This window comes from Electrophorus electricus, chromosome 26, assembly GCF_041902795.1.
Source record: "Electrophorus electricus isolate QZ-2024a chromosome 26, ASM4190279v1, whole genome shotgun sequence".
Lineage (NCBI taxonomy): Eukaryota > Metazoa > Chordata > Actinopteri > Gymnotiformes > Gymnotidae > Electrophorus > Electrophorus electricus.
Window position 1 is genome coordinate 2,442,475 of NC_137522.1, and position 23,905 is coordinate 2,466,379.

The 23,905-nt window shown below is 47.1% G+C and overlaps 2 protein-coding genes across 18 annotated transcripts in view; both read right to left on the reverse strand.

Annotated features, from left to right (window-relative positions):
- Positions 1 to 249: 249 nt before the first annotated feature.
- Positions 250 to 18,337, reverse strand: ect2 (epithelial cell transforming 2). 4 transcript variants are annotated; one of them, XM_081708520.1, is made up of 26 exons: positions 17,514 to 18,337; positions 16,817 to 16,978; positions 16,539 to 16,618; positions 13,661 to 13,756; positions 12,823 to 13,005; positions 12,171 to 12,260; positions 11,965 to 12,072; positions 11,484 to 11,557; positions 11,171 to 11,301; positions 10,742 to 10,857; positions 10,483 to 10,545; positions 10,128 to 10,350; positions 9,688 to 9,954; positions 9,369 to 9,493; positions 8,884 to 9,003; positions 8,745 to 8,813; positions 8,547 to 8,657; positions 8,337 to 8,433; positions 8,093 to 8,174; positions 7,928 to 8,006; positions 7,572 to 7,691; positions 6,860 to 6,998; positions 5,908 to 6,062; positions 5,191 to 5,298; positions 4,878 to 5,012; positions 250 to 1,176 (listed from the first exon to the last, which is right to left on the reverse strand). In XM_081708520.1, exons 2-26 carry the CDS (start codon positions 16,947 to 16,949, stop codon positions 1,087 to 1,089), a joined length of 2,994 nt encoding a protein of 997 aa, XP_081564646.1. In that variant the 5' UTR covers positions 16,950 to 16,978; positions 17,514 to 18,337; the 3' UTR covers positions 250 to 1,086. The 4 variants fall into 4 exon arrangements, with proteins under 4 accessions (XP_081564646.1, XP_081564647.1, XP_026852745.2 ...); XM_081708521.1 differs by lacking the exon at positions 13,661 to 13,756; XM_026996944.3 differs by lacking the exon at positions 9,688 to 9,954.
- A 1,919-nt stretch (positions 18,338 to 20,256) lies between these two features.
- Positions 20,257 to 23,905, reverse strand: part of mcf2l2 (MCF.2 cell line derived transforming sequence-like 2) — a 61,630-nt gene continuing 57,981 nt past the window's right edge. For 10 of the 14 annotated variants that reach the window (XM_026996276.3, XM_081708619.1, XM_026996293.3 and 7 more), the window contains 2 exons: positions 23,089 to 23,183; positions 20,257 to 21,558 (listed from right to left, as the gene is read on the reverse strand). In XM_026996276.3, the coding sequence (XP_026852077.3) occupies positions 21,458 to 21,558; positions 23,089 to 23,183 (196 nt within the window). In that variant the 3' untranslated portion in view covers positions 20,257 to 21,457. Of the gene's footprint in view, positions 23,184 to 23,905 lie in introns of all 14 variants that reach the window. The other 4 variants (XM_081708618.1, XM_026996302.3, XM_081708620.1 and 1 more) reach the window with 2 other exon arrangements.

Genomic DNA, 23,905 nt, shown 5'->3' on the forward strand with positions numbered 1-23,905 from the left:
ACTGCTTCCTTCCTTCAAACCCCAATTTATGTCCAGGACAGCACATTTTACCAACATACTGAGATGACCAGGTGTGGAAACCCCACCACAGCCAGTCACATGGTGAGCGGTTTGGATCAGGTTCTTAACGAGTGCGCTGCTTGCATCGCCTCAGCACAGTTGTGATCCGCTGCTGACAGTTTAATCCCCTAGGGTTATGTCTCACTCCTGTAACCGTTAGCAACACATGTACCACAAATAAAATTCACTGACCATCTTTCTTTTATTGAAAATGAATAAATGAATTTGGTTTCAAACAGAAACAGCTACTTAAAATCAATTGCAAATAAATGACAGACCATATGTGACAGTAACTGACCAGACTGAAGAGAGGTTTCCAAGAAACATGACTGTCTATGACTGGCTGGACCACTGATGCGATGATTAAACATAACCAAAAAATATATATATATCCATATATACATATATAATAGAAAGCATGACTACCATGAAAGAAAAAAGGGACAATATTTACACATAAATACAAAGAAAATGAAATTAACAGGATATAAACTTTCTATTTATGTCAATTATTTATTCTGGAGAATAAATATGTAGGCTCTACACACAACTTCTGTTCCATTTTAAAACAAACCACACACCAGCCTACAACACACATATGCACATACAGACACTGAAAAGGTTAGATCTGGAATTTTTAAATGGTAATCTGCTAATATATTTAAAAAGGACTCTATAGCTTTATAAAAGCTGGAAACAAGCAGCTGAGAGAGGAATCCCAATAAAAATGTTAAGTACGTTTATGGGTTAGTAATTATTATATATATAAAAAAAAACAAAACAAAAAAAACATCCTATACATCTAGAATTAGCTTGAAAATGTCAGTTATTTCCAACTCTTTACCTGTTAATTCAAAGTGCCCAAATATTTAACACTAGTGAGAGACACGCAAGAGTAATCCTTCATTTGGCAAATCAATTCAGGGACGTGAACCTGTAAACCCAACGTGGTCACGGTCAGGCCCTGCAGTATCAAAGCCCGTCGGTACCGGGGCAGCAACGGCACACACGTGACACACATGCAGCTCAGATGAGGTGAGTGGTAGAACGGCTGAAGGTGTGGTACTTCCTCTCAAACGCCGAGGTCAGATTGACCATTGATGGAGAATGGACAGCCTAGAGGGAGAGGAAGGGAGGTTTTCAGGGTTATTTAAGACCAGGGAGTTTCTGCATGTACGACCTCATTTTTGACCTTTGTTTCTGACTGCGTACCGAGAGCCCCATCGTGAAGCTGAAAGGACCACCACTCTGAGGTCCCCCTCTAGTCATGTCCAATTACCCCTCAACTTTAAGTGTCGTTCACAAAGTGACCATTTCAATTTAGAGTTCCTCTCTAGTGAGCAAAACCGTTTAAGCAATCGAGGGAGTGCTTTATACATGTGAAAGGAAGAGGCTGTGCCATTTTCCCCTCAGGTGTTGGGTGCTTTAATGCCCTTAGCTGTGTGATTATATGTTAGCAGAGAGTGCAGCAGTGCTGAAGGGAAGTGAACACAGCAAACAAACCTTCACAAACACATATAACCTTTATTAAGGGTCCAAACAATTGCAACAAGAGTGCTAACTGAAAAGGGACACCTCTGCGCACCCACACCCACCCACCCAAACACTACACATTCTTCACTTGCAATCCTGCATGGAAATATGAGAATAAAGTGGAGTTAGCGCAGACACAAACTCAATTTATTCCATTTCTCAGCATATCTGTTGCTATAACCTCCAGCTAAATCTTCCCACATGCACACACTTTACTATGCCCAGCCTAGTCTTTCTTAAGGGCGCATTGCACTTCCTCTGCTGCCCCCTGGATCAGTGGAGGCAAAAATCAAAACAGCTAAAGAAAGACTGAAGTAGACCACACACACACACACACACACCCACACCCACACACACCCACACCCACACACACCCACACCCACACCCACCCTTCACGGCTGTAAATGGGAGTGCTGAGTGAATCCCCTGCATAACACAGTATAGACAAGAATTTAAACATTTATTTAACACATTGTCTGCATGGTCTCTGCTTAAGCAGACCTGCACTCTGTCCGCACGTACTCAAAATCTAGCCACTAAATAAATGTCCAGAGGTAACCAAAAACAACTTTGGCCTTAATAACACAAAAAAACTGTGACCACACTCACGTGGCATGTATGCCACCAGACAACAGTGTGGGGTAAGTAGTGCCACCACGCTTCCCCAAGAGTTAGTGCTGGTGAGGGAGCCAGAAGGACTGTGCTCACATGGAATGGCGCCCCCTAGAGAAGGGTCTCCCTGCAGGGGGCAGCTCCATGCTGCTCCTGGCAGGGCCTCGCTGGGTGGGCGTGGCCAGGGTCAAGCGTTCGGGGCGTGGCCTCCAGCGGGTTGGGGCGTGTGCAAATGGGCACCCTGAGCCGCGGAGTGTTGGCGTTGTCCAGGGAGTTGGAGCGTTGCACAACTGCGTTCTTACCACAACCGCTCAAGCTGAACGTGGAGGTAGAGCGCGACATCTGCACGTGTGTGTGCAGGAGACACACATACAAAAGACATGTACATGGTACAGGAACGCACACACAGCAAAACAGACACATGTGAAGCGTGCACACATGCGCCCACAAACGTGCATACCACCGTGTGTGTATGCACGCGCGTGCAACATGGTAGCTTCCCTACAGCACAACCATATGCTAACAAAGGATCTGCCCATGGAACAGTTAACCAAGGGTTAACCCCAACCCTAAACCTTAACCCTAAACTGAGGGTTAACACCAACCCTAAACCCCAACCCCTTAACCCTAAACCCTAATCCTGACCCCTAAGGTTAGCCTTAATGAAAATGGCCACAAAAGAACCCAGGGTTAACCCCAGCCCTAACGCCTAGGGCTAACCCTAAGCTACACCATCAGACTGGTGTGATAGCAGTGAGCAGGGCAGCCTAGCAGGGTCAGTGGGACTGGAGTATAGAATGAGCCACAATCAACCCCTGCAGCCTGATGACAGTGGTGCGTTATGTCAGACACACTGCAGCGCCGACACCCACTAAGGGTTTAACATGGCCACATTTTAATTAACTTCTTGTTTAGCACATGCAATGTGGTCATCTCATCGCATTCAGGCCCATGTGGTAAACTTTACAAGCTGGACAAAGACCAATTAGACTACTAACTAGACAGTGTTTCCATGACTAAGATATTTCCTTAACTACCATTAACAAAATGTCAACTACTGAGACTATTAAGATGATTCCATAACTACATTGTACATTGTGTATATAAACATAATATACATATATTGTACATACATTGTTAATATATTTTTGTATATATATAGAATACATATTTCCCTATGCACCCCTGTTTTTCTTTTTCCTCAGTTTGGACAGAGCACTCAACCATTTCACTGCGAGTTATACTGTGTATGACTATGTATGTGACAAATAAACCAAACTTGAACTTGAACTAACTAATGTTTCCTAAACCAAGACATTTTCCATAATTACTATCAAGTTTCCTAAGACCTTTCTACTTCTGTTAAGATGCTTCCTTAACCACCAAAATGTTTCAATAAATACTACAGACGTTCCCTTAACTATGAGAACATTTCCGTAAAATACCAAATCAGACTTTCTCTACACATTTACCATTGGCAAAAGACCATAATAGCGATATTGTCGCAATATCAGCAGAAAACAAAATATGCACAAGATGTAGCCCCATTAAGAGAACCCCCCTGAGCATGGCCTGATCATACAGTTGCTTGCTGTCTGAGGTTGTTCTAGTTAACATATACTACACAAATACTAGTGCGTCTCACTACTTAAATCAACCTGTGATGTGTGGTACTGATGTTTGGTACTAACATTAGCGTAAGATGCTAATCCGGTACGTGATACTAGCCCAAGTTGTCACTGATGCGTATTAATAGTTCGATGTTTGTCTCAGTGTTTCCAGTAGCATGTCCAAGTATAGAGGGTTTAGTAATAATCTGTTCAGAATTGAAATGGTCATTGCTGTGAATTTACATTTGTTGATATCAGTTGTAGATCTAAGTGGAAGGCTACAGAAGTGAAGTTAAACCTATTCATAGTTGTAATGCTAACCAACACTAAATTAAAATATTGTTGTATTATTTCAGACCACATGATTCACTCGTCACTACCTTGTATGAAAATCATGTGGCATTTCAAGATAAGTAAATTTCCAAGTTTACCAAAGGTTTTCCAAACATTTACCTAATAATGGATTATATACACAAGACCATGTTTATTATTGATCTGACAAACATATAATTTGATGAGTTTGTCTTGATAATCTGAACAAAAGGTCCAGACGGGTTTTGTGGTGCCTGTGCAGCTCTAGTATCTAACAGGTACAACTGCAGTGGAATCGCCCGTCCCTCTGGCTCGGATGAACCCCAGCCCACACGCGGAGCGGCTCGACGCGGGAGAGTCACTTCAACAGCAGGGGAGAGAACAACTTAACGCGGTTGATATTTGAGAGTGTGAACGGGTCCTCGTGTTTACCCATTTCATCTCTCTTGTGTCTGTCATTGGACCCAACAAGCACATTAGCACATACCATGTGAAAAGCACTAGTACTCAAGGAAATAGCGCCGTGATGATTCAATTAAAATCCATTAATTGCTTTGAGAGAAGCAGTTTTTTTTTTTCTTCCAGTGGCTGGTTTTATGGATTTGTTTCATGGTCTCACTGCAAGCTGTGAAAACCTGACTCTCATGCAGACACACCATAATCTTGATGGTTTCATGGAACACAACTGATGCTACACAGCCTTCAGAAGTGATAGTTTATGATTCTGAAATCGGAGGATGAGAGACTCACAGCCAGTGTGGAGGTGCTTGCCATTCGAGTCAGGTGATCGGGGACAGGGCTTCTGTCGTCTGGGGTGCTGCTAGCCATGAAGGCCCTCTGAATCACACGCTTAGGGGTCTTGGTGAAAGAGAACGCCCTGGTGACCTGTAAATGAACACATGCTGCAACTACGCTGGCGGAAAATAAGACGTTTGGCTGGCTTCCTGCAAAACCTCACACTCCACGAGATACAGATAATTTAAAGCAGAGGAGCCAAAGGCTGAGGGAGCAGTGAACCTCAGAGCCAGCTGAGGACACACACACAGAGCTCCATTTCCACTACCTTCTTCGACGTCTTTTTGATGGCCCTAGACGCCCGACTCAGCGTGCTGTCCATGTCTTTAGTGCTCACTTGTAGGGAGTCCGGGTCTGTACGCTGGATCAGGTCTTCCTGTTTCAAACAGACCAATATAAAATAAAACCTACAGCCATTTTTCCGGGCATGTCAAAAAGTGATGGTGAAATATCACTACCAGAGAGCGCGAGTGACTGCAAGAAAAATAAAAACAAACAGAGAGACAGAGAATATGGAGAGGAGATATGAGTCACCACCTAGTGGACGGCCCGTGGCATGCAGCTTGGCAAGGCTGCGGCTCACCTGCAGAGCCTAGTGCCTCACTCTTTAATTATCAAAGGAAATATATACATGTGTCTGGCGGGAGCCAATTACACGTGCTGTTTGGCAGGTGTGGACCAATGCTTGTACGTCAGGGCAAGAGACCTGGACCACGGCGGCTGGGAGATAAAGACGCCTGCCTGTGAGGTGGAAAGTTCAAGCACAATTCCACTGCTAATGGCATTAATCTGTCTGCCAGCTTAACCACAACAGACAGTCTAATAGGATTAGCACCAAACACATCAGCACACCATGCCACATACACATATATACATACACACACACACACACAGAGAGAGAGAGAGAGAGAGACCGAGCGCGCGTGCGCTAGGGGCTTCAGTGGTGTGTGTCAGTTGGCAGGGCAGCGTGGGTAATGACACTCACCGCGTCCGCACGGCAGATTGTATTGGCCACTTGGCGACACAGCGTTTTCAGCCAGACGGCCTTGAGGGCCTCGTCAGCAACAAGCTGGAAACTGAAGAGGAGATTCTCCTGCTCGGTGGGGGGCCGGACCACCAGGGCAAACGCATTCTGACATTCTGTAGGCCCACCATACACACCACAGTTCAGATAAACACAGGGAAAACAAAAATCAGGACAGTCATGATATGTGGACTGCTATAGAGGTCAGCTAATGGGAGCAGTACAGAAGCCAGAGCTTTTCCTGAGTGCGCACGCACATGCGTGCATGTGTGTGTTGGGGGTGGGATGTCATGTCATGCAGGTTCATTTGCTGTTGGTGTTATGTGGACCAAGTCTGACTTCTGCAAAAGGCCGCATGATCAAATCAACAAGATTGGAAGCGGTAGTGCTTTCCCAAGAGTTCTCCGAGGTGTGTGTCTAGCTTAGAGACAGCACTGCAGGCCCTGCTGTGGGCCGAGTCACTACGTCGCTGTCGTTTCTGTGGACGTTTCCAATTTACTTCAGTCAGAACCTCCCTCCATCATCCCGGCAGCTTGTGTGAGAAGTTCCACTTCAGACTTAGAAGACAGATACTCAGTTCATCAACTCATCGCCTCCAAAGTCCCAGGAGGAAAGTGTCAACAAAAACACAATGGTCCTGCCTCTGACAGAGTCTTGCTACTTTCGCAGTTTTTGGCAGATTTAACTACAGAAGCCGGCTGCCGTCCCTGGCACGCGACGAGACTCGCTCACCAGCTGCTCTGAACGCATGATAAAGGGAAGTTTGGCAAGGCTCAGGATGCGAGTACCGACACTAGCGCATAAATATAGAACTTCAATAAAGGCCGACACTTGCCGCTGCCCTCCCCGGACGTCACGAGGCACGAGCGGACACAGGTATGCGAGTGTGTGCGCGCGTGTGTTCTGATCTCACCCTCGGTGTCATGCAGGTCCAGGACGCGGCGGATCTGAGACAGAGGCATGAGTGTGATGTGTTTGAGCTGAGCAGGCGGGCGCGTCTGGCCCAGGGGACTCTTAAACGTGCTCATCACCTTATGTCTCTTCCTGGCAATCTGAAAGCACAGAGACACACCGACACGGACACACGTGAGCCTGTGTCTAGGGCCACAAAACCATACAGTAGCTGTGTGTATGTGTGGGGCGGGGACTCAATTATCTGTTTAGGGGCTCTAATTGGGGGCAGGGCCATTGCCAATCAATGCGTGACTGCTCAGCCAGGGTCCCACCTCGACCCGCCCTCATTAAACAGGCTAGACCTGAAGCAGCACAGGACGAACACGCCCCCTCCCTCAGCAACCAATAAAACTCCACCACCAGGTCAGGGCATGTAGGCTGTATGCGCATTAATTATTAGCTCTTTGCCTCTTTCCTGGGAAGGAGTTTGGCACATGAGGTGTCTGAACGGGGATGGAGAAAAGCAAAGAGGGGCCGGGGCGGTGCTGACTAAACAGTGTGCATGCGTGCGTAAAACTTGAAACAAGATATGATGTTAACAGATTAAAAACGTTCTTTTCATAATTTTGTTTAAGTGACTGCGTCACTAAAGCTCCATTTAACCCTTTGCAGCCCGTTTCAGAACTGCAGAGCACAGGAGACGTAAAGTGTCTTTAGGAGTGGACATTTGCCTCCAGACAGTCGTTAAAGAGGAAGAGAGAAACGTGCTCTCCGCGGTCACAGGGCTGGTCTCCCAGAGCAACGGTCTCCACTCTGTGCACCAGACTGCGATGAGACGACAACAGATTTGCCTGCCACACACACACACACACACACACACACACACACACACACACACACACACACACACACACACACACACACACACACACACACACACACACACACACACACAAACAGAAACAGATGAGTTTCCTCTCTAGTTTGAGCCACTTCCTCTCCAGGTCTGCACTCCATTACAGCTGTAAAAACGAGATCAGCTAAAGCACCGTGTGCGCACGCATGGGAGGAGACAGCACACACTTACAGGACAGCCGTCCACTTCGTAAACCACGTCAAAAATCTGCTTCTGTCCCTCCGTCTTCCGTTTGTCCTCGTTTATGTGGCTGAGGGACGAACCAGGATAGGTTTACCACGGAAACTGCAGGAGCAGAATTGAGGAGACAGCAAGTGGGGAGACAATGGCACTCACGTCATGACCTCTTTGAGGGACTCGATGGCCCGTTCCAGAGTGACTTTGTCAGGGTTGTCGTCAGATGTGTGTTTTTTAATATCTGAAATGGTGCCGCACAGTAAAGGAAGAGGTGTTAGGACATGAGGTACAGGACACCAGGTCAGTCTGCAGTTCACACACACAAAAATCTGGGACAGCAGAGCAAGCAGGTGATGGAGTGTCGCGTTTGGCAGAGCAGACATGGGACAGGTGCGTGCCTCACCGTTAAGGAGGAGGGCCACACTGGGGAGTCTCTGTACTGGACGTATGAGGAGTTCCACCAGTGTCTGACGGCCACACTCAGGCTTGGCCTGATTGATCTAGACCAGAGAGACGCAGCACACACACGCCGTTCACACACATGGAAATAAACACGCCTTTAAAACGCATGAGCGTGTGCAGCTCACACACGCGCTGGGGCGTCTTGGCAAACCTTCAGGAAGGCGTGGAACCTCGGTTTCTGTTTCTCACACCTCACGATCGTCTCCTTGCTCATCTCAAAGAAGTTGACAAACGGTGGGTACGCCTTCACCAGCTCACCCGACTGAGAGAGGAAGGGGGCAGGGCGCTTAGCAAACGCTCGGGCACCGGCAAGGCGGATATGACGCCCCGTGGCCACGCCTCAACTCACGTATTTCAGGATGATGTCCCCGACACTCTTGTCCTCTGACCAGTCCACCAGCAGGTCTTCCAGGTCCGCCTGCCAGAACAGTTGTCAGCGTTGGTCACAAACCCCCCCCCTCCCCGGCGTCCACAGCCCCAACACTCACCTTTATCCTGGTGTGCACCTCGTAAATGTCCGGGATGCTTCCAAAGATGGTCTTCACCTCCTCCTGAGCCAGGATGGGCCCTCCCACTTGCCCCTCCTTCTCCAGAGGGTATTTAAAGAGCTGAAAGACAGGCAGAAAGGAATGCTCCAGTCCCCACGGCAACCGACCCACACGGCAATCCCTGTCTCCATTACAAGGGCTCATCATAGAGGCCGATCCCAGTACACACATCACTAAACTCTAACCAACAGCCTCAAGTGGAGAGAAGGATGCTCAGTTTTGTGATGTTGCTGTCAATACAGCAATCTAGTGTGTGTGCGCGCGCGCATGGCATTGGTATCTGGATGTACAGTGGCCTCTACTGACCATTTCACCGTTACACAAATCTAATTCATTTTCTCCCTCAGTGGTTCAGAGTTCAATACACTTTGATAAGGCCACAGGCAGACCCTGCCATGGTGTGTGTGTGTGTGTTTGAGAGATACCTGCAGGACTGTGGCCAGGATGTCCACGTAGTTACTCTCGGTCTGGTAAAGCTCCTTAGACACTTGCCATCGTGCAGACTGCTTGGTCTGAGCTGGCGTGGAGCTCTTGGAGGGTTTGGCGTTGTCTGAGATGCAGGCGCAGACACACAGAGGTCAGCGTAGAGGTCACCGCAGAGGTCAGCACAGAGAAAACCTCACAGTACAGTCTGGATCTCCACTCTCAACAACAGTAAATAGATATACCGGATTCAGTGCATTAAGTGTGTGCTGGTATTCTGCACGTCTCTAGAAGGGCGGAGCTTGGGCGAGGGGGAATCACCTGTTGGCCCCGCCTGTAGCAGCAGGTGCGCCCCGCCCCACAACACTGGGGATGAGGGGAACTCAGCCTGCACATACTGGCCCTGTCCCAAAGAGTCTTGTGGGCGTGGCTGGCGCTCGGCCGGGCCCCCTGAGCGGCGTGGGCGTGTTTCCTGCGGGGTGCCGGTGCGGTGGAAGCGTCCCCCTCTCCCTGCCCTGTTTCTGCTGCCCCTGCCACTGGTCCTCCTCGCTGGACTCCTCTTCCTACACCTGCCTTCTGCACTACACTCTGCAACAAGAAGGTGACCTCACACTACCCTGGGTGTCCCCGCTCACACGCCCCCATCCTGTCCCCACACACAAAACCCCCACTGGCGTACACAACAAGCCTGGGCCTCTAGCCCGGACTCCGTGTGGGGGGTGCAGATGTGCAGGAAGAACATGTGTGCGTGTCTGTCTCACCTGCCAGAGCTTTGCAGGTCTCGGGTGTGTTGGAGATGTCCAGCAGGGAGCCCATGGACAGCGAGTGCTCGGCTGACGGCCTCTTGCGCGGGGGGAAGGGCGAGATCTCGGTCTCCTTGGCGAGCTGCGCCAGAGTCTCGCGCAGACGCCGCCGCTTGCGGCCGCTGGTAGGCGTGGTAAGGGACAGCATGGACACGGCCTTCTTCATGGCAGGACTCTCAGACTGGGGGACGAAGAGGCGTGGATTAAACCCCACAAAAGGAGACGTGGCGTGTGTGGTGGGACAACTGGGCGGATGCCCGCCGTACTGATTTATTATTATTATTATTATTATTATTATTATTACCACCACCACCTTCTCATAGGAATACATCGGCTCCCCTGCTCGAGCGTCCATCTGGATACTCCCCCAAAACCACTGCAGAACACAGGGTAAACAAGTAAACAAAAGAAGCAGCGGTAAGAAAAGCTCAAACTGAAACATGCTTGTGTTCATAGAGCAACAGCAGTCAGAGCAAAGGGGCATCATACGACATCTGCCAAAGGCGCTGCTTCAGGACACAGTCGGACACGGCACGCATCTGGCTGGCGTCGGGATGGTGTTCACCTCTCACCTCCTGCTTCACCACGTGCAGCTTCTTGGAGGGGTCAAAGGGCAGCTCTTTGACGGAGTTCTCCTCCACCACCAGGTGGGTGCACTTCTCGTGTCCCACCTCCAGGAAGCGGCCACCTACAGCGCGAGAGGGTCACACATTCAGCTCAACACGGCAATGGAAGGAAACACAGGCAGCCGTGGTGCTCAGCACAGACGAAATTAAGACACTTCAGGGGTAATTTCAGGCCAACTGGGGAAAGGGCTTTATACAAGGGCTGAACAACAACCATGGCTCTCTGAGGAACTGTGGTTTAACCTTTCACTCCACTTCTCTCGAAGCCTGACAGAACTGTGAGGCATACAGAGAAAACTGAAAAAAAGCCACTGATCTCTGGAACGGCATAGACAGGCAGACAGACACACGACGGCACCCGAGTGGCGTGTGTACCGTGTTTCAGGGTCCTCTCTTCCATGTTGGTTTTCTCTTCATCTGAGAAACCGAGGAAGCTCAGGACACAGTCCTGGAAGGGCGGGACTTTGAAGGCTGTGCGGAAGTTCTCATCACCTGCGTGGAAATGTCTGCGAGAAGACAACAAATCAGCATCCAGAACACAAACAACTCTTAAAAGCAAACTACACACAACACCAAACATATACCTGCCATAAACTCACACTACCAAGCATACATCTTTGATTAATCCTAATTAATGTCTAATGTGATTCAAAGGAAAAGAAAATGTGAGAACAGCACACACACTTACATGTCATTCCTGTGTTCCCACGATTCACGAATCCAATCTGGGGTAAGAATGGGTGTCCCCATACACACAGCCAACTAGAGAGAAAGAGAACAGATTTACACCTTGCCCAGAAGCAGCCGTGAGCTTGATTAAAGCCTCTCTGAGACACGGAGCGGGACTCGTCCAACACCCTTACAGACAAACGTATACAACTGCCGCCATAACCAAGCACAAGGAACCTTCTCTGGGCACTTCCTCTAGAAATGACCCTTTCATCAGACAGGTGAGGAGCAGCAGCACGGAGGACCAGGAGCCGCACCAGCTGGCATCACGCACGCACTGAAGGTGCCGGCGGCCCAGACACAACCTGCTCTCACACATGAACACAGACGGACCTCGCCAGGCCGGACGGCGGTTTCTGGGCCACCCTGTACATGCCAAGGTCGTCGGAATGGAGCTGCTATGAGGAGGGAAGCCACCCAACCCCACGACAGACACACACCCTGTACTTCTCCCCGTGTGTAGACTGGGCGACGAGGTGGGTCACTTTAGTGCTGAAGTCTTTGCGAATGATCCCGCCCATGTGATGCACCAAGTTGACCAGGTTCACCTGAGCAAAACGAAAACAAAAACAAAAACAAAAATGAATCCTTGTCCCTGGAGGCTGCCGTGCTCGGCGGCGTGAGCTCGCAGGCATTCCAGACTCACCACTTCCTCCTTCTTGCGGAAGCCGGTGAAACACAGCGACAGGTTCAGCATGGTGGCGGAGTACAGCGGCCGGGAGGAGAAGGGAATGGGCTGTGGGGTGGGTGGGGCAAGGGAAGAGGACATTAGCATAAGTCTGTGAATTGCTTTAAAATACAGCACTCGTTAGCATTACTGTGTAAAACACTCACTCGTGTTTTACTGAGTAAAAAAATAAACCAAACCACTCATATGCTTTACTCCAGGTTTGTCTCCCAGCGCAAACAAACGCAGCTCTACAGCCTCTCCTGCCTGTACCCTGCTGACTCCAGCTTCCAAGACTAAAAGTTAAGGCACCTGCCCTGGGATTAGGACTAGAGGTGTCAGCCATGTACAACATGCTTAGTGCCAGGGCCAATGACAGACACCTGAGCAGGTGCAGGTCTCTCTCTCTCTCTCTCTCTCTCTCCCCTCTCTCTCTCTCTCTCCTTCACACACACACAGAAAAGAGTCAGACAGTCAAAACTACCACGTTACTCAGACACACCACTAACAAGCGATAGCTGCTTCCGTCTCTGTTCCCCCATGAGGAAATATCATTGCTGGCTGTTTGACTTCAGCTGCGGCGGACACGCCGCTCACTGCTGAGGAAGAGGAGTCCCCGTGGTGCACTCACCTCGGCCAGCGCGGCACAGCGCAGCAGGACAGGGGGCCCTACCACGCGGCTCTCACTCCGGTACAAGTAGCTGTAGTCCGGAGACTGGAAGTCTTTCAGCACGAAGACCGTCTCAAACTCCGCGATCTCGCCGTCGCCAAACTCCCTGACGTTGTCTGTCTTTAGGAGGGGAACGTTTATGTCCTGACGGGATGAGGAGACGCAAACAAAGTCAAAAATGAGGAAAATGTTCCAGTCTCTGCACGCTTGTCCATGTCCAACGTAAAGGGATTACAACATACTTAAAACAGTGAACATTTCCCAGGAAGAGCATGTGTGTTTTATTCGTAGCAATCAACCAAAAAGGTCAATCTTTCAGTGGTGGTGTTGGCTCTGACACCCAGAACAACACGTCCTGGTGAAGTCACCAAGAGTCACTTGTGGAGAATCAGTGAGACAGACAGACAGACAGGAGAGAGAGACAGGGCCGGCCTGCCACAGCTGAGACGCAGGATAGTGAAGTTAGTCTCCTCCACAGGGCTTCAGGGCAGTGGGATCTTACACCCACAACCGTTTCCATGTCTCAGCACAAATATTTTGGAAGAGGAAAAAATTAAAGCCAGAAAAAACTGAAAATCACCAAAAGATTTTAACTGTTTCAACATATGCAAACATGGATTAATAATTTCCCAAAAGATTAGCAAACACTGATGACAGACAACACCAAATTAGAGACAGATTGTTAGGAAAGAATTATAAGGATCCCCACATCGTGTTAGAGTTACACCCCACAGTGCCATGCGATAAAGCCCAGCATGTTTCCAGCATGCAAACACAACCAGACGTCTCCCAGACGTACCATGTTCACTATAGATTTGATTAATTTCTCGCGCGGGTCTGAGCCCAGGTCCCCTTCTTTAATCTTTACCACTGGGACTTCCATTACTTTGATGGCCTGTAAAAACGAAGCATTCAACGTCAATCTGGCAACCCACAGGTGACAACCTGAGCATGTGCAGTGGTGGGAAGGGTCTCCTAAATGAACAACAAAGATGTCCTCAGCAGACGGCTGTTTCACCGTGGGCGGGGGCACGGGCCACCCCTTTGACCTCTGCTACTCTCCCAAGGACAAGCACCGGATTAAAGGACTATTCACACAGGATTTATCGTCAAGACATGGACAGGCCATTATGAAGCAGAAGATTTGGCCCAAAGTTCTCACTCCTCTGTAATTCTGCACACACGTTCGGTGCACAACGTTGAGACGTAATCCAACTTCTTGGTTTGAATCCTAGGAGCTGATGGACGCATCGCTCCTCACAGAGGGCCTTTGGATAGGGAAAGCTTCCTCACCTACTTCCATGCTTGAGAAAGTGGGAAAATTAATTTTTCCACAGCATGTGATGGAATATTTATTGACATGGTAATTCAAACAGGATTACAGTCATTTGGGGTTATTTTCAGTGAGCGTTTTATAGTAGGTGAAAGATGGAGGAATTTCTACCGACACGGGAGCGCACAGCCCATAAAAATGACAGACATGGCCAATTCAGACAGGAGTGACATCACACAGGTGACAGTTACACTAGCTTTCCATGGGTCATTAGGTAATCACATCTGAATAGATCTTAAGACTGGAATTAGCCATCAATTTCCCTTACACACAGACATGCCCAAACTCGCATATACGCACACATACTTACGCACGAAAATTGACATTAATAACGGGCAAAAAAAATTTAAAAAGCCACCATCCGAATACTTTAATAGCTCCACTGAGCCTTAAACACTCCACATTCTCCACGCACACACTCCTGAGCCTCAAACACCACATTCTGCACACATTTTTTTTTTGCGTAGAAACCCTTGAGGCAGGGTGATAACTGATAACGACGGTGATATATAACTGATAACACCGATATAAGGTGGTTTACACTCTAGTGAAAAGCTGTAGTTTATCCTGTCAGCTATTTATCGCTGAATGTCTGCAATAAGATCAAAGACAAGTGTATTAGACACATGAGGCAAACTGGAGCAGTGTCATAGCAGTGCTAATTTTCCCACAGCCTAACCCTTAACCCTAACCCTTTTTGGACAGAAATGAAAATTCCTATTAATTACAGGAAAGTTTCACACAAGGTCAATAACCCTTGAAAGCAACTAGTAATTTCTGCTCCACCATTCTCCAATCCAATACACCCCCCCCCCCCCCCCCCCACACACACACACACCAGTTTGGCATCATACAAGACAAACTCACTAGATGGGAGGGGAAGGGAACTGATGCTGTTCCTCTGAAAGCAGAGAATCATCCTTTTGTTTATGTGTAGCGACTCAGACTTGGAACGCCATGAGTAGTTACTCCTTAGAGAAAAGCAGCACGGACGTGTCCCGAAACTTTCCCAGGCATCATGGCTAACACTGAGCAGGTGGATAAAGGGAAAACCCAACGCCACCGTTTATTAGATGACAAGGAAGGAACGACAGCGGCCAAAAGAACCCCGACCAGCACCAGCCAGCAAGACGGCCAGTTACCTCCTGCGAGCGCTACTGGGCCGGCAGGAGCACAAGCTCACATATCCACTTCCTGCCCTTGTGACAGAGTAAAGCCAAACATGACTGATAACACCATGAAACAACCTCCTCATGTATGGCTTCTGATCACAACAAACGCAGCATTTCTACTTGCTAAGGAAACTAGTTTACCCCAGAATAAACCTAACTTGGATGATTTAATGTACTGTTACATTTTAAAATGTTGCTGTCAGCAGCTACTGGGTAATTAAATGAAACTCTATAACAGATGTGTGCTTCTGACCAGTGCTTACACACCATTCCGATGCTTAGTGATGTGTTGCGTTCCAAAATGTTTTCCTTATTATTTATGGGAAAACATTCACACATCAATATTTGTGACAATAACTAAAAACAAACTACAAATGCAATAAACAAACATACAAATGCAACAATAAACCTTCCTTAGGACATATTACTACATTGATTCACTTTTTCCAGACATCCCTAAGTGATGCTCAAATTTTAATTTGTGTTTTCAGGTTTGGTAAATTAAATGTCACTCTATGACAAATTCCCGTCACTAAAGAGCCACTGGGCGGTGGGAAATAAACCCAGAGTTTTACTGAACAAGCTGTGCTGGGTTTGCAGCACCTTAGCTTCAAACTCTGAAGAAGATCCTCAAATTCTTTAGGATACATGTACAACCATTTATTACATAAAACAAGGATTTCACAATATTTACTAAAGATGTGAAGAAAAATACGGTTATATTCCTCCAACCCTGTATATCATGTTGTACATTCCTCTGACACCAAGACAAATTGCAAAATCTTGTCCAAGTCTCAGAAGATCTGCCTCCTCGGGAAAGGCAGGCTGAACTGAAGTGTACGCAGTCGTACCAGTCTGCCTGGCTTGCTCCAGCAGTAGCTGGAGCACTTGTGCTAACTGCTTTTCTGAGAGCCATGTGGACACTTGCCTTTCACCATAATGCCTCACCATGAAAAAAGCAAAACCCACAAGAATAACTAACCATTTTCCATATGAAAATGGAATTATTTTCCATATATAAAACAATGACTTTCACACTAAAGTAAATTCATATTAAAACAATAACAAAAGACAGCAGTGTGATTACTCTTCCCAAGTGTCTATGTGTGAACTGTACAAAGCAGAAGAATGTGGCGTTTCCCTGGGAATAATTGTTGTGAGGTGGAGTTTACCTCTAAAGCCTTAACAAGTTCCTCATCGTTGCCAGTTTCGCCGACCAGAACCACCCTGGTCTCTACCCGCCGCAGTATCTCTGAAAGAGGGTTCAAAACACAAACGCCAAAGTTAGCGCTGCACAGGAAGTACAAACACAGCCATACAGAGAAACATATTCCGGGGTGTCCCATTATGCTCGAGAGCCATGACAGCGATGGGGTCAGGCCTGAGGACGGCATAGGAGACATTACACGAGTGGACACGCATGTAAGAGTTCAGGTGAAGCATCGCTTACCGTCTGCATCGTCTGAGGCGAGGCCCAGGAATGTGTGGTCCTTGGAGCTGTCTGTCATCCTGGAGTCGCACACAGAAGAGTCGACTAGCAGGCTACGGGCCATCCCCAAAGTGACTGAGCTGCTGTCAGCCATGACAGCCTGACCGTCTCAGAGACCAAAAACTGCGGATCAAAAACAAGGAAAGGGCTCAAAGTCTACAAATAGCAACAACAGGGAAAAAAAATCTAAGCGCTTTGTAAGACAAAAAATACAAAGAAAGGGCTCAACCTCAGACTTTGAGCCCTTTCCTTGTTTTTGAGATATATATATATATATAAACAGACATACATATACACACACACACGCACACACACACACACACACACACACACACACACTTAAAAATCAGTTTGCACTTTAAAAGAAGCTCAACTAGCAAACCTATCTTGTCCCCAATTAGGTACTGGACAAGCAAGTAGTCTAAAAATTTAGAAATAAAAGTTCGCCATAAATATATCATTTCTTTTCATAGCCATTTAACCGTTTGTTTCTGAAAAATAAACGAAGAAGCCAGTGTCTGAACAGTGCAAGCTACGGTTTCCAACCATGCAGAATGAGCGCTATGGTATAGCAGAAATGTTTTGTATCTTTATTTCTACATTTTTGGCCCGCTGGCCAAATGAGCAAACTAGAGAGAACAAACGCACCAAACCTTACACGTTCAAATGTGTTTCTGCGAACAAGCTCCTTCAGACGGTGACAACGCCTCGGCGTGAGGACCAGATGACGCTAGCGAGCCTAGCTAACCGCTACACAACAGCACGGCGGCTTATCTTATTTTATACGGGCAAGACGCAGCTTTCACACTCAATAATAATCTTACAGACAGCGTTGCAAAGGCCTCGGAGACGTTGTAAAAACCTCTCGGTGGGGTTTACTTGTGGAGCTGCGTTCCGCTAGCCTAGCTACCTAGCTTAAGCTAAGCTAATCGCCACAGCTGGCGCTCGAGCTACACTACGTAACCTGTCACGGTCTCTGTTCCCCTCAAACGGACAAGCCACAACCTTTTGAATGAAACTAACAAATAACCGAACGATTTGCCCTTATAAGACCGCACAAGGTTTGGGAAAAGCTGGATAAAAGTGTGAAGCGAGTGTAAACGTTAAGTCCATCGTCGAGGCGTCGTACCGAATTCAACCGACGATCTGGATTCAAAATTCCGGGCAGACTGGGGAGCTGGACGCCCATTGGCTAAGGAAGCTGGACGACCAATGGCTGAGGAGCGGGACGACCAATGGCTGAGGATCTGAACGACCATTGGCTGAGAAGCTGGACGATCATTGGCAAAACTTTGAGATTAAGTATGAGTAGCGAATGCCGGGTTCGGATTGGTTGTTGAATTCAAACAGTAATGCCGTTCAGTCAGTATTGTGGCATTTTGTGTTGGTTATTCATTAAATTATTACATGAATAGCTATTCTTATTAACCTTGAGTTATTAAGACTTTTGAAAATGCTTTGTAATACTGTAATGGTTTTACAACAAAGGCTCAATAAATTCAACCTCAAAATGACCTATTTGGAATTAATTACAAACACCAAATTTGTACAAACAAGAGAATCTGCGATAAAATAAAATCTGAAGTATAGTGAGGAAATTAATTTCTGTCCCTTACTGGCCAGTGTCATTACATGGTTCATAGTGCAGGGTGGGTCAGTAACACCATTAAGAAGTAGAGGTCAGATAAACGTGAGCCACTTTACGCAGTCGCCAACGCAAAGGTCAAGCAGACACGTTACCTTCCATTTTCAAATGTGCCTATTTCTATAAAGACAACTCATCCTCCCCCCGTCACCTATCCTGACACCGAAATATGGGTACAAGGGCGTTCTTCCAGTTAGAGGCCATTTCAAGGTGAGAATGTAGTTGAGAAAGCTGGAACTATGAAAGTGGACAGAGTGCATGACAGAAATCAAAGTCTGTGTGGAATAAATATGTATTAGCTTCTGGTAACATTTCACAGCTCTCTGAAATATTAAGGCAACAGACACCACACGACTGGTCTCTGAAAAATGAAACTGTTGTCTGTCTCTCCCTTCCCCCCCATCATTACACAAAGAAAAATGTTGTTTTTTTCTCTTTGTTGTTGTGGCTGTTGTTGTAGCACCTTTCCAGAGTCTGGGCCTTTGTTCCACTACAGCTCACCGGCAGGGTGGGTGTCGGGGACGGGCTTCAGAGGGGTCTCCAGTGTGAAGGACACACTGACGAGCGCCAGGGAGGTATAACTCTCTCCCTCCGAAGCCCCTCTCAGAACGTGCGTCACATCCAGCCCTTTATGCTCACCACAGTCTTTCCTCGGTCCTCCTCCTTCCTCATAGTTGCCCTGAAGCTTGAAAGACCTCTTCTGCAGAACAAAGCCCCACGAATCCCACCTTGCCCTTGTCTTCTTCCTCACACGCTCCGAGATGCGGCGTCTTCTGGTCTCCCGAGGCCCGGCCACGTTCCGGAGCTCACAAAGCTGCCGCAGTCTTTGTGACACTTCAGAGGGCCCGGGCATCCAGAATTCATTTGGGGGAATGAAGAAGTGTTTACTGTTTGACATGAAGACAGTCACTTTTTTTGCCAGGGTATTAACACAACAGGCATGCCGGTATCTCTATCTAGCAGGCATCTCCAATGTTACTGCCATCTTTTAGGATAATCAGCAGTGCTTTCTGGAGGAAACAGGACGCAATTAAACTGACACACTTGAGAGGAAAGAACAACTCGTGTGTTATTATGTTAACCGTCAAAGTGCCTTAGCGAATGGGATTCCAGCTTAATGTGTTTTGGCACTTGGAAACACTTTGCCTTCCAGCAGATTGGAGGACGCTCATCTTTTCTATATTAAGCAGTTCGTCTGAATAAACAATAATTCTAACAGAACGAAAGAAATATATCAAAACCACAGAAATAAGAGCATTAAATGACACTGAAGATAAAGGACTACTCTGGTTTGGTGTTATCAGAGCCGCAGCGTCTGAGCTGTTCTACTTTATTTCTTTGTGATGGGCAAAGGGACTACAAGAATACATCAGGTTTAAATCCGACCCCGATCAGTTTCCTCGTTGCCTCGGGGTCTTAAACTGGTAAACCGTAAAGCGATGGACTGTTCCAAAGCGCCAACATAGCGGATCTCTAAAAAAGGTCATAAACATTTTACATTGCATATATTTAATAATATATATTTTTTAATTGCAAAATGGTAATACATACTTCTCTCTCTCCACTGATACTGACTATATGCAACAGTCATATTTCTCTTCCTAATAAATAGCAGTGTATTAATGACACTTCAACAAACTCCACTTCACAATTAGTTTTGTGCTTAGAATTTGTCAATTAAAAAATGAACAAGACAAAAATATTACTGAAGTGAGATTAGCCTGGGAAAAGCAAAATAAGAGCCTCTTAAAAAAAATAATAATTTGGAAAACTTTAATTTCCTTTTAGTGTGAGTGCAGTTGGAATGTCACAGTTGGAACATTTCATTTCATGAAACAGTTGGTTCAAAGTTTTCCAAATTTTTCTAATGTCAATAATGTCAAAAATATAAAAGCTGCGTTTTGTCCAGCACACACACTGATTGCTCATTTATCTGTGGCCTTTGCAAATGTTTTATTTTTTGTCCAAAAGTTGAATCTGTCAACATGGATAAAAAGCGTAAAATATCCATATCCAATCACCCACAGCAACACTATCTGTTCTTACAGTACAATTGGAGTATTTATGCAACAGTCATAAAATATTGATTAAAATATTGAAACGATTGATTAAAATAATGCTTAGATAATAATAATAAGAGTTTTGAGAAATATTATATGTGCAGATGAAAGTTTACATAACAAACAAGTCAATATATAAAAAGCTTGTAACCCTTATATAATACACATAGAGATGATAGATTGTTATCTTAAAAAGTGCTGCTTTCCTGACCAACAGAATTGAAAATGTAATTTTCATAAAATTGCTTTTTCCATTTCAATGCATTTGATAAACAAACAATGTATTTGCCAAACAAACAAAAGAAAAAAAATCCAATCTATGAGAAAATTCTGCCCAGTAATTTTCAGCGGGATGGAAAACGACAAGACGAACATCAGAGGAGGCAGCAGGCGACGTGCAGGGCTGGTTTTCCTTTCAGTCATCCATCGTCTATCGTCCTTTTCACCTGGTCGAGGGCAGTCAAGGTGAATGCAGCTTTGATACGTTAGACCTTGCATTGACCCCAGCGACCGAGATCGTCACGGACGTGGTCTTCTCCGACTGTGAGATTCAAGAAGTTGTTGCGGAGACACAGCAGATTGGCTCATGGCAGCCAGCGGCGATGGCTGATTGGCCAACGACAGCCAGCGCTGGTGGCTGATTGGCGTGAGCCTTTCGGATGCACTGCATCAGAGACTGATGGAACAGTTCGTAGTGGCAATACTGTCCGGTGCTTTAGCACGCCCCCTGTCAGTGTGGCTGAAAATAGCAGCAGCGGGGCGTCCCCGCGTCGCCACGGCGGCAGTGGTCTTCCTCCCCCCATGGACCACGTGGGTCACGGAAACATGGCACCACAGTACGAGTAGTCAAAACAAACGACCAAAAAACAGAAAACGACAAAGCCCCAGTGCGCGTGTTCAACATGCAAACGTGTGCTCCTGGGTAGGAAGCTTCATGACACTGTCGTCGGTCTCCTCGTTGTCTGTGAGCGCGGCGGTGCACAGGTCACTGAAGATGTCTGAAAGAGGACGAGGAGAAAAATCAGGCCATCCATCAGGCCCTTTAAGGGTTGTCTGAGCGTGCGCACGAATGCCAAGCAGAAGCAGAAGCAGGTGTGGGCTAGGCCGTTATGCTCACAGCATCAGATGTGGAAAGGGGAAAATGCCAGTCATGGGAAATAATATGATATTATTCAGGGCTATGAGGTAAAGTGTAATGGCACTCTGCTGGGAGAGTGCTTGTAAATGTTACAGGGATGTGCAGGAGTACAGGACACGCTGCCTGGAGGCTGGCGCGAGAAAGCGTCACGTCTGATGTGCAGAGTATCTGAGCAGCACACCCTGTGCCATCTGTAGGAGCAGAACTTCCTCCTTAGCCTGAGCTTGTAGGAGCCAGTCGGGTATCCGCAAAGCAGCTCGTTATGACAAGAGCAAGCAAACGGAGTGTTGTGTGACAGTGAACACTGTGAGAGAGTGAACACTGTGAGAGAGTGAACACTGTCACACTGTGAGAGAGTGAACACTGTCACACAGAGAGTGAACACTGTCACACTGAGAGAGTGAACACTGTCACACTGAGAGAGAGTGAACACAGAGAGTGAACACTGTCACACTGTGAGAGAGTGAACACTGAGAGAGTGAACACTGTCACACTGTGCGTGAACACTGTCACACTGTGGAAGAGTGAGCACTGTCACACTGTGAGAGAGTGAACACTGTGAGACAGAACACTCACACTGTGAGAGAGTGAACACTGTCACACTGTGAGAGAGTGAACACAGAGAGTGAACACTGTCACACTGTGAAAGAGTGAGCACTGTGAGAGTGAACACTGTGAGACAGAGAACACTCACACTGTGAGAGAGTGAACACAGAGAGTGAACACAGAGCGTGAACACTGTGAGACAGAGAACACTCACACTGTGAGAGAGTGAACACTGTCACACTGAGTGAACACTGTCACACTGTGAGTGAACACTGTCACACTGTGAAAGAGTGAACACTGTCACACTGTGAAAGAGTGAACACTGTCACACTGTGAAAGAGTGAACACTGTCACACTGTGAGAGAGTGAACACTGTGAGACAGAGAACACTCACACTGTGAGAGAGTGAACACTGTGAGACAGAGAACACTCACACCATGAGAGAGTGAACACTGCGAAACTTCATGGTAACGAGTGCATGCCTTTGGGGAGGACATCATGCTCTAGGAGCCCTCCTTCCAGAAAAAGGCAGTTCAGTGACATACTCCAGCCCATTCCCAGCCATTCCTAGTCATTCCCATCTGTGTTGGTGCCTCGTAGGTGTTTACTCTCTACTGTTACTGTTATAGGAAAAGAAGGGTGCAAGTGTGTCCCTGACTGAAGCACATGGCGTCCCCATACCATAACCGCGTGACAGGTAAGCATCACCATGACAATGGGACATTCTGTTTACTGGCGAGCATGCTCCACGATTGGAGCTGAGCTTGGTGGGGAAGGTTGATTCGGGGAGGGGGGGCACTTGCACCTCCCTCTGCCTACATCCTGGACGGGTTCGAGTGAATACCAGTGTTACTGTACGAAACCCTGCCCCTTGCTGCTGGCTGAAGGACGGTGGGCGGGACCAGCCCTGTCTTCAGAGTAATTAGGCTCTTGACTAGCCTGGAACATGAGAGAGAACAGGAGTTAAAACAAGGCTCTAGGGCCGGGGCCACACATGCCTGCACCAGACACCTGACACAGGGTGAGAGCAGGTCATCTGATACCACGTCATCCCAACACACATAGCCAGCACGCGGAGAGAAGAACATTACAGGGGACTGATAGGTAATTGATGGGAAATGTCTTGCTGGTTAACGGCAGGCATATTCAGTATTGTGACTGTGACTGCCTATAGTCTTCTCAACTGAGATCAGCTCGGGGGAGATCAGCTACGAGAGATCAGCTATGAGAGATCAGCTCGGGGGAGGTCAGCTATGAGCCAGCAGCAGAGTAATGTGTCCTATATGTGAATGTGAAAGCTCGCTCGCTCGCTCGCGCTCTCTCTCTCTCTCTCTACTGACATGACTATATACAGTAACGGTTTTGCCAAAACAGTATTACAGTAAACAACACCTTTGTAATTAAGGGAATTAAGAATTCTGTTATAATAAAGAACCTGAAAAGAACTGAAATTGGTATGAAATAATAATCGGGGAAAAGTGAAAGGAAAGAAGTGAAAATAAAATACTAATAAATAAATACGGATGGGAAAAAATAAATAAATAGACACGTACATAAAGGTGTTATCAACTGGGCAATGTGTGTATTTGTGCGTGATGTTTGGGTGGGTTACTCGTTCATGTTACGGCAGGCAGATATATATCACCCAGCTAAAGCGTTGC

Excerpts from the sequence above, each read along its gene's own strand:
- ect2 (XM_081708520.1), bottom strand. The coding sequence starts at position 16,949 with ATGGCTGACAGCAGCTCAGTCACTTTGGGGATGGCCCGTAGCCTGCTA. Across the intron at positions 16,619-16,816 it reads CGCCTCAGACGATGCAGACG|AGATACTGCGGCGGGTAGAG; the intron begins GTAAGCGATGCT and ends ACCCTCTTTCAG. Across the intron at positions 1,177-4,877 it reads CAAGCACCTCCACACTGGCT|GCTGTCCATTCTCCATCAAT; the intron begins GTGAGTCTCTCA and ends CTCTCCCTCTAG.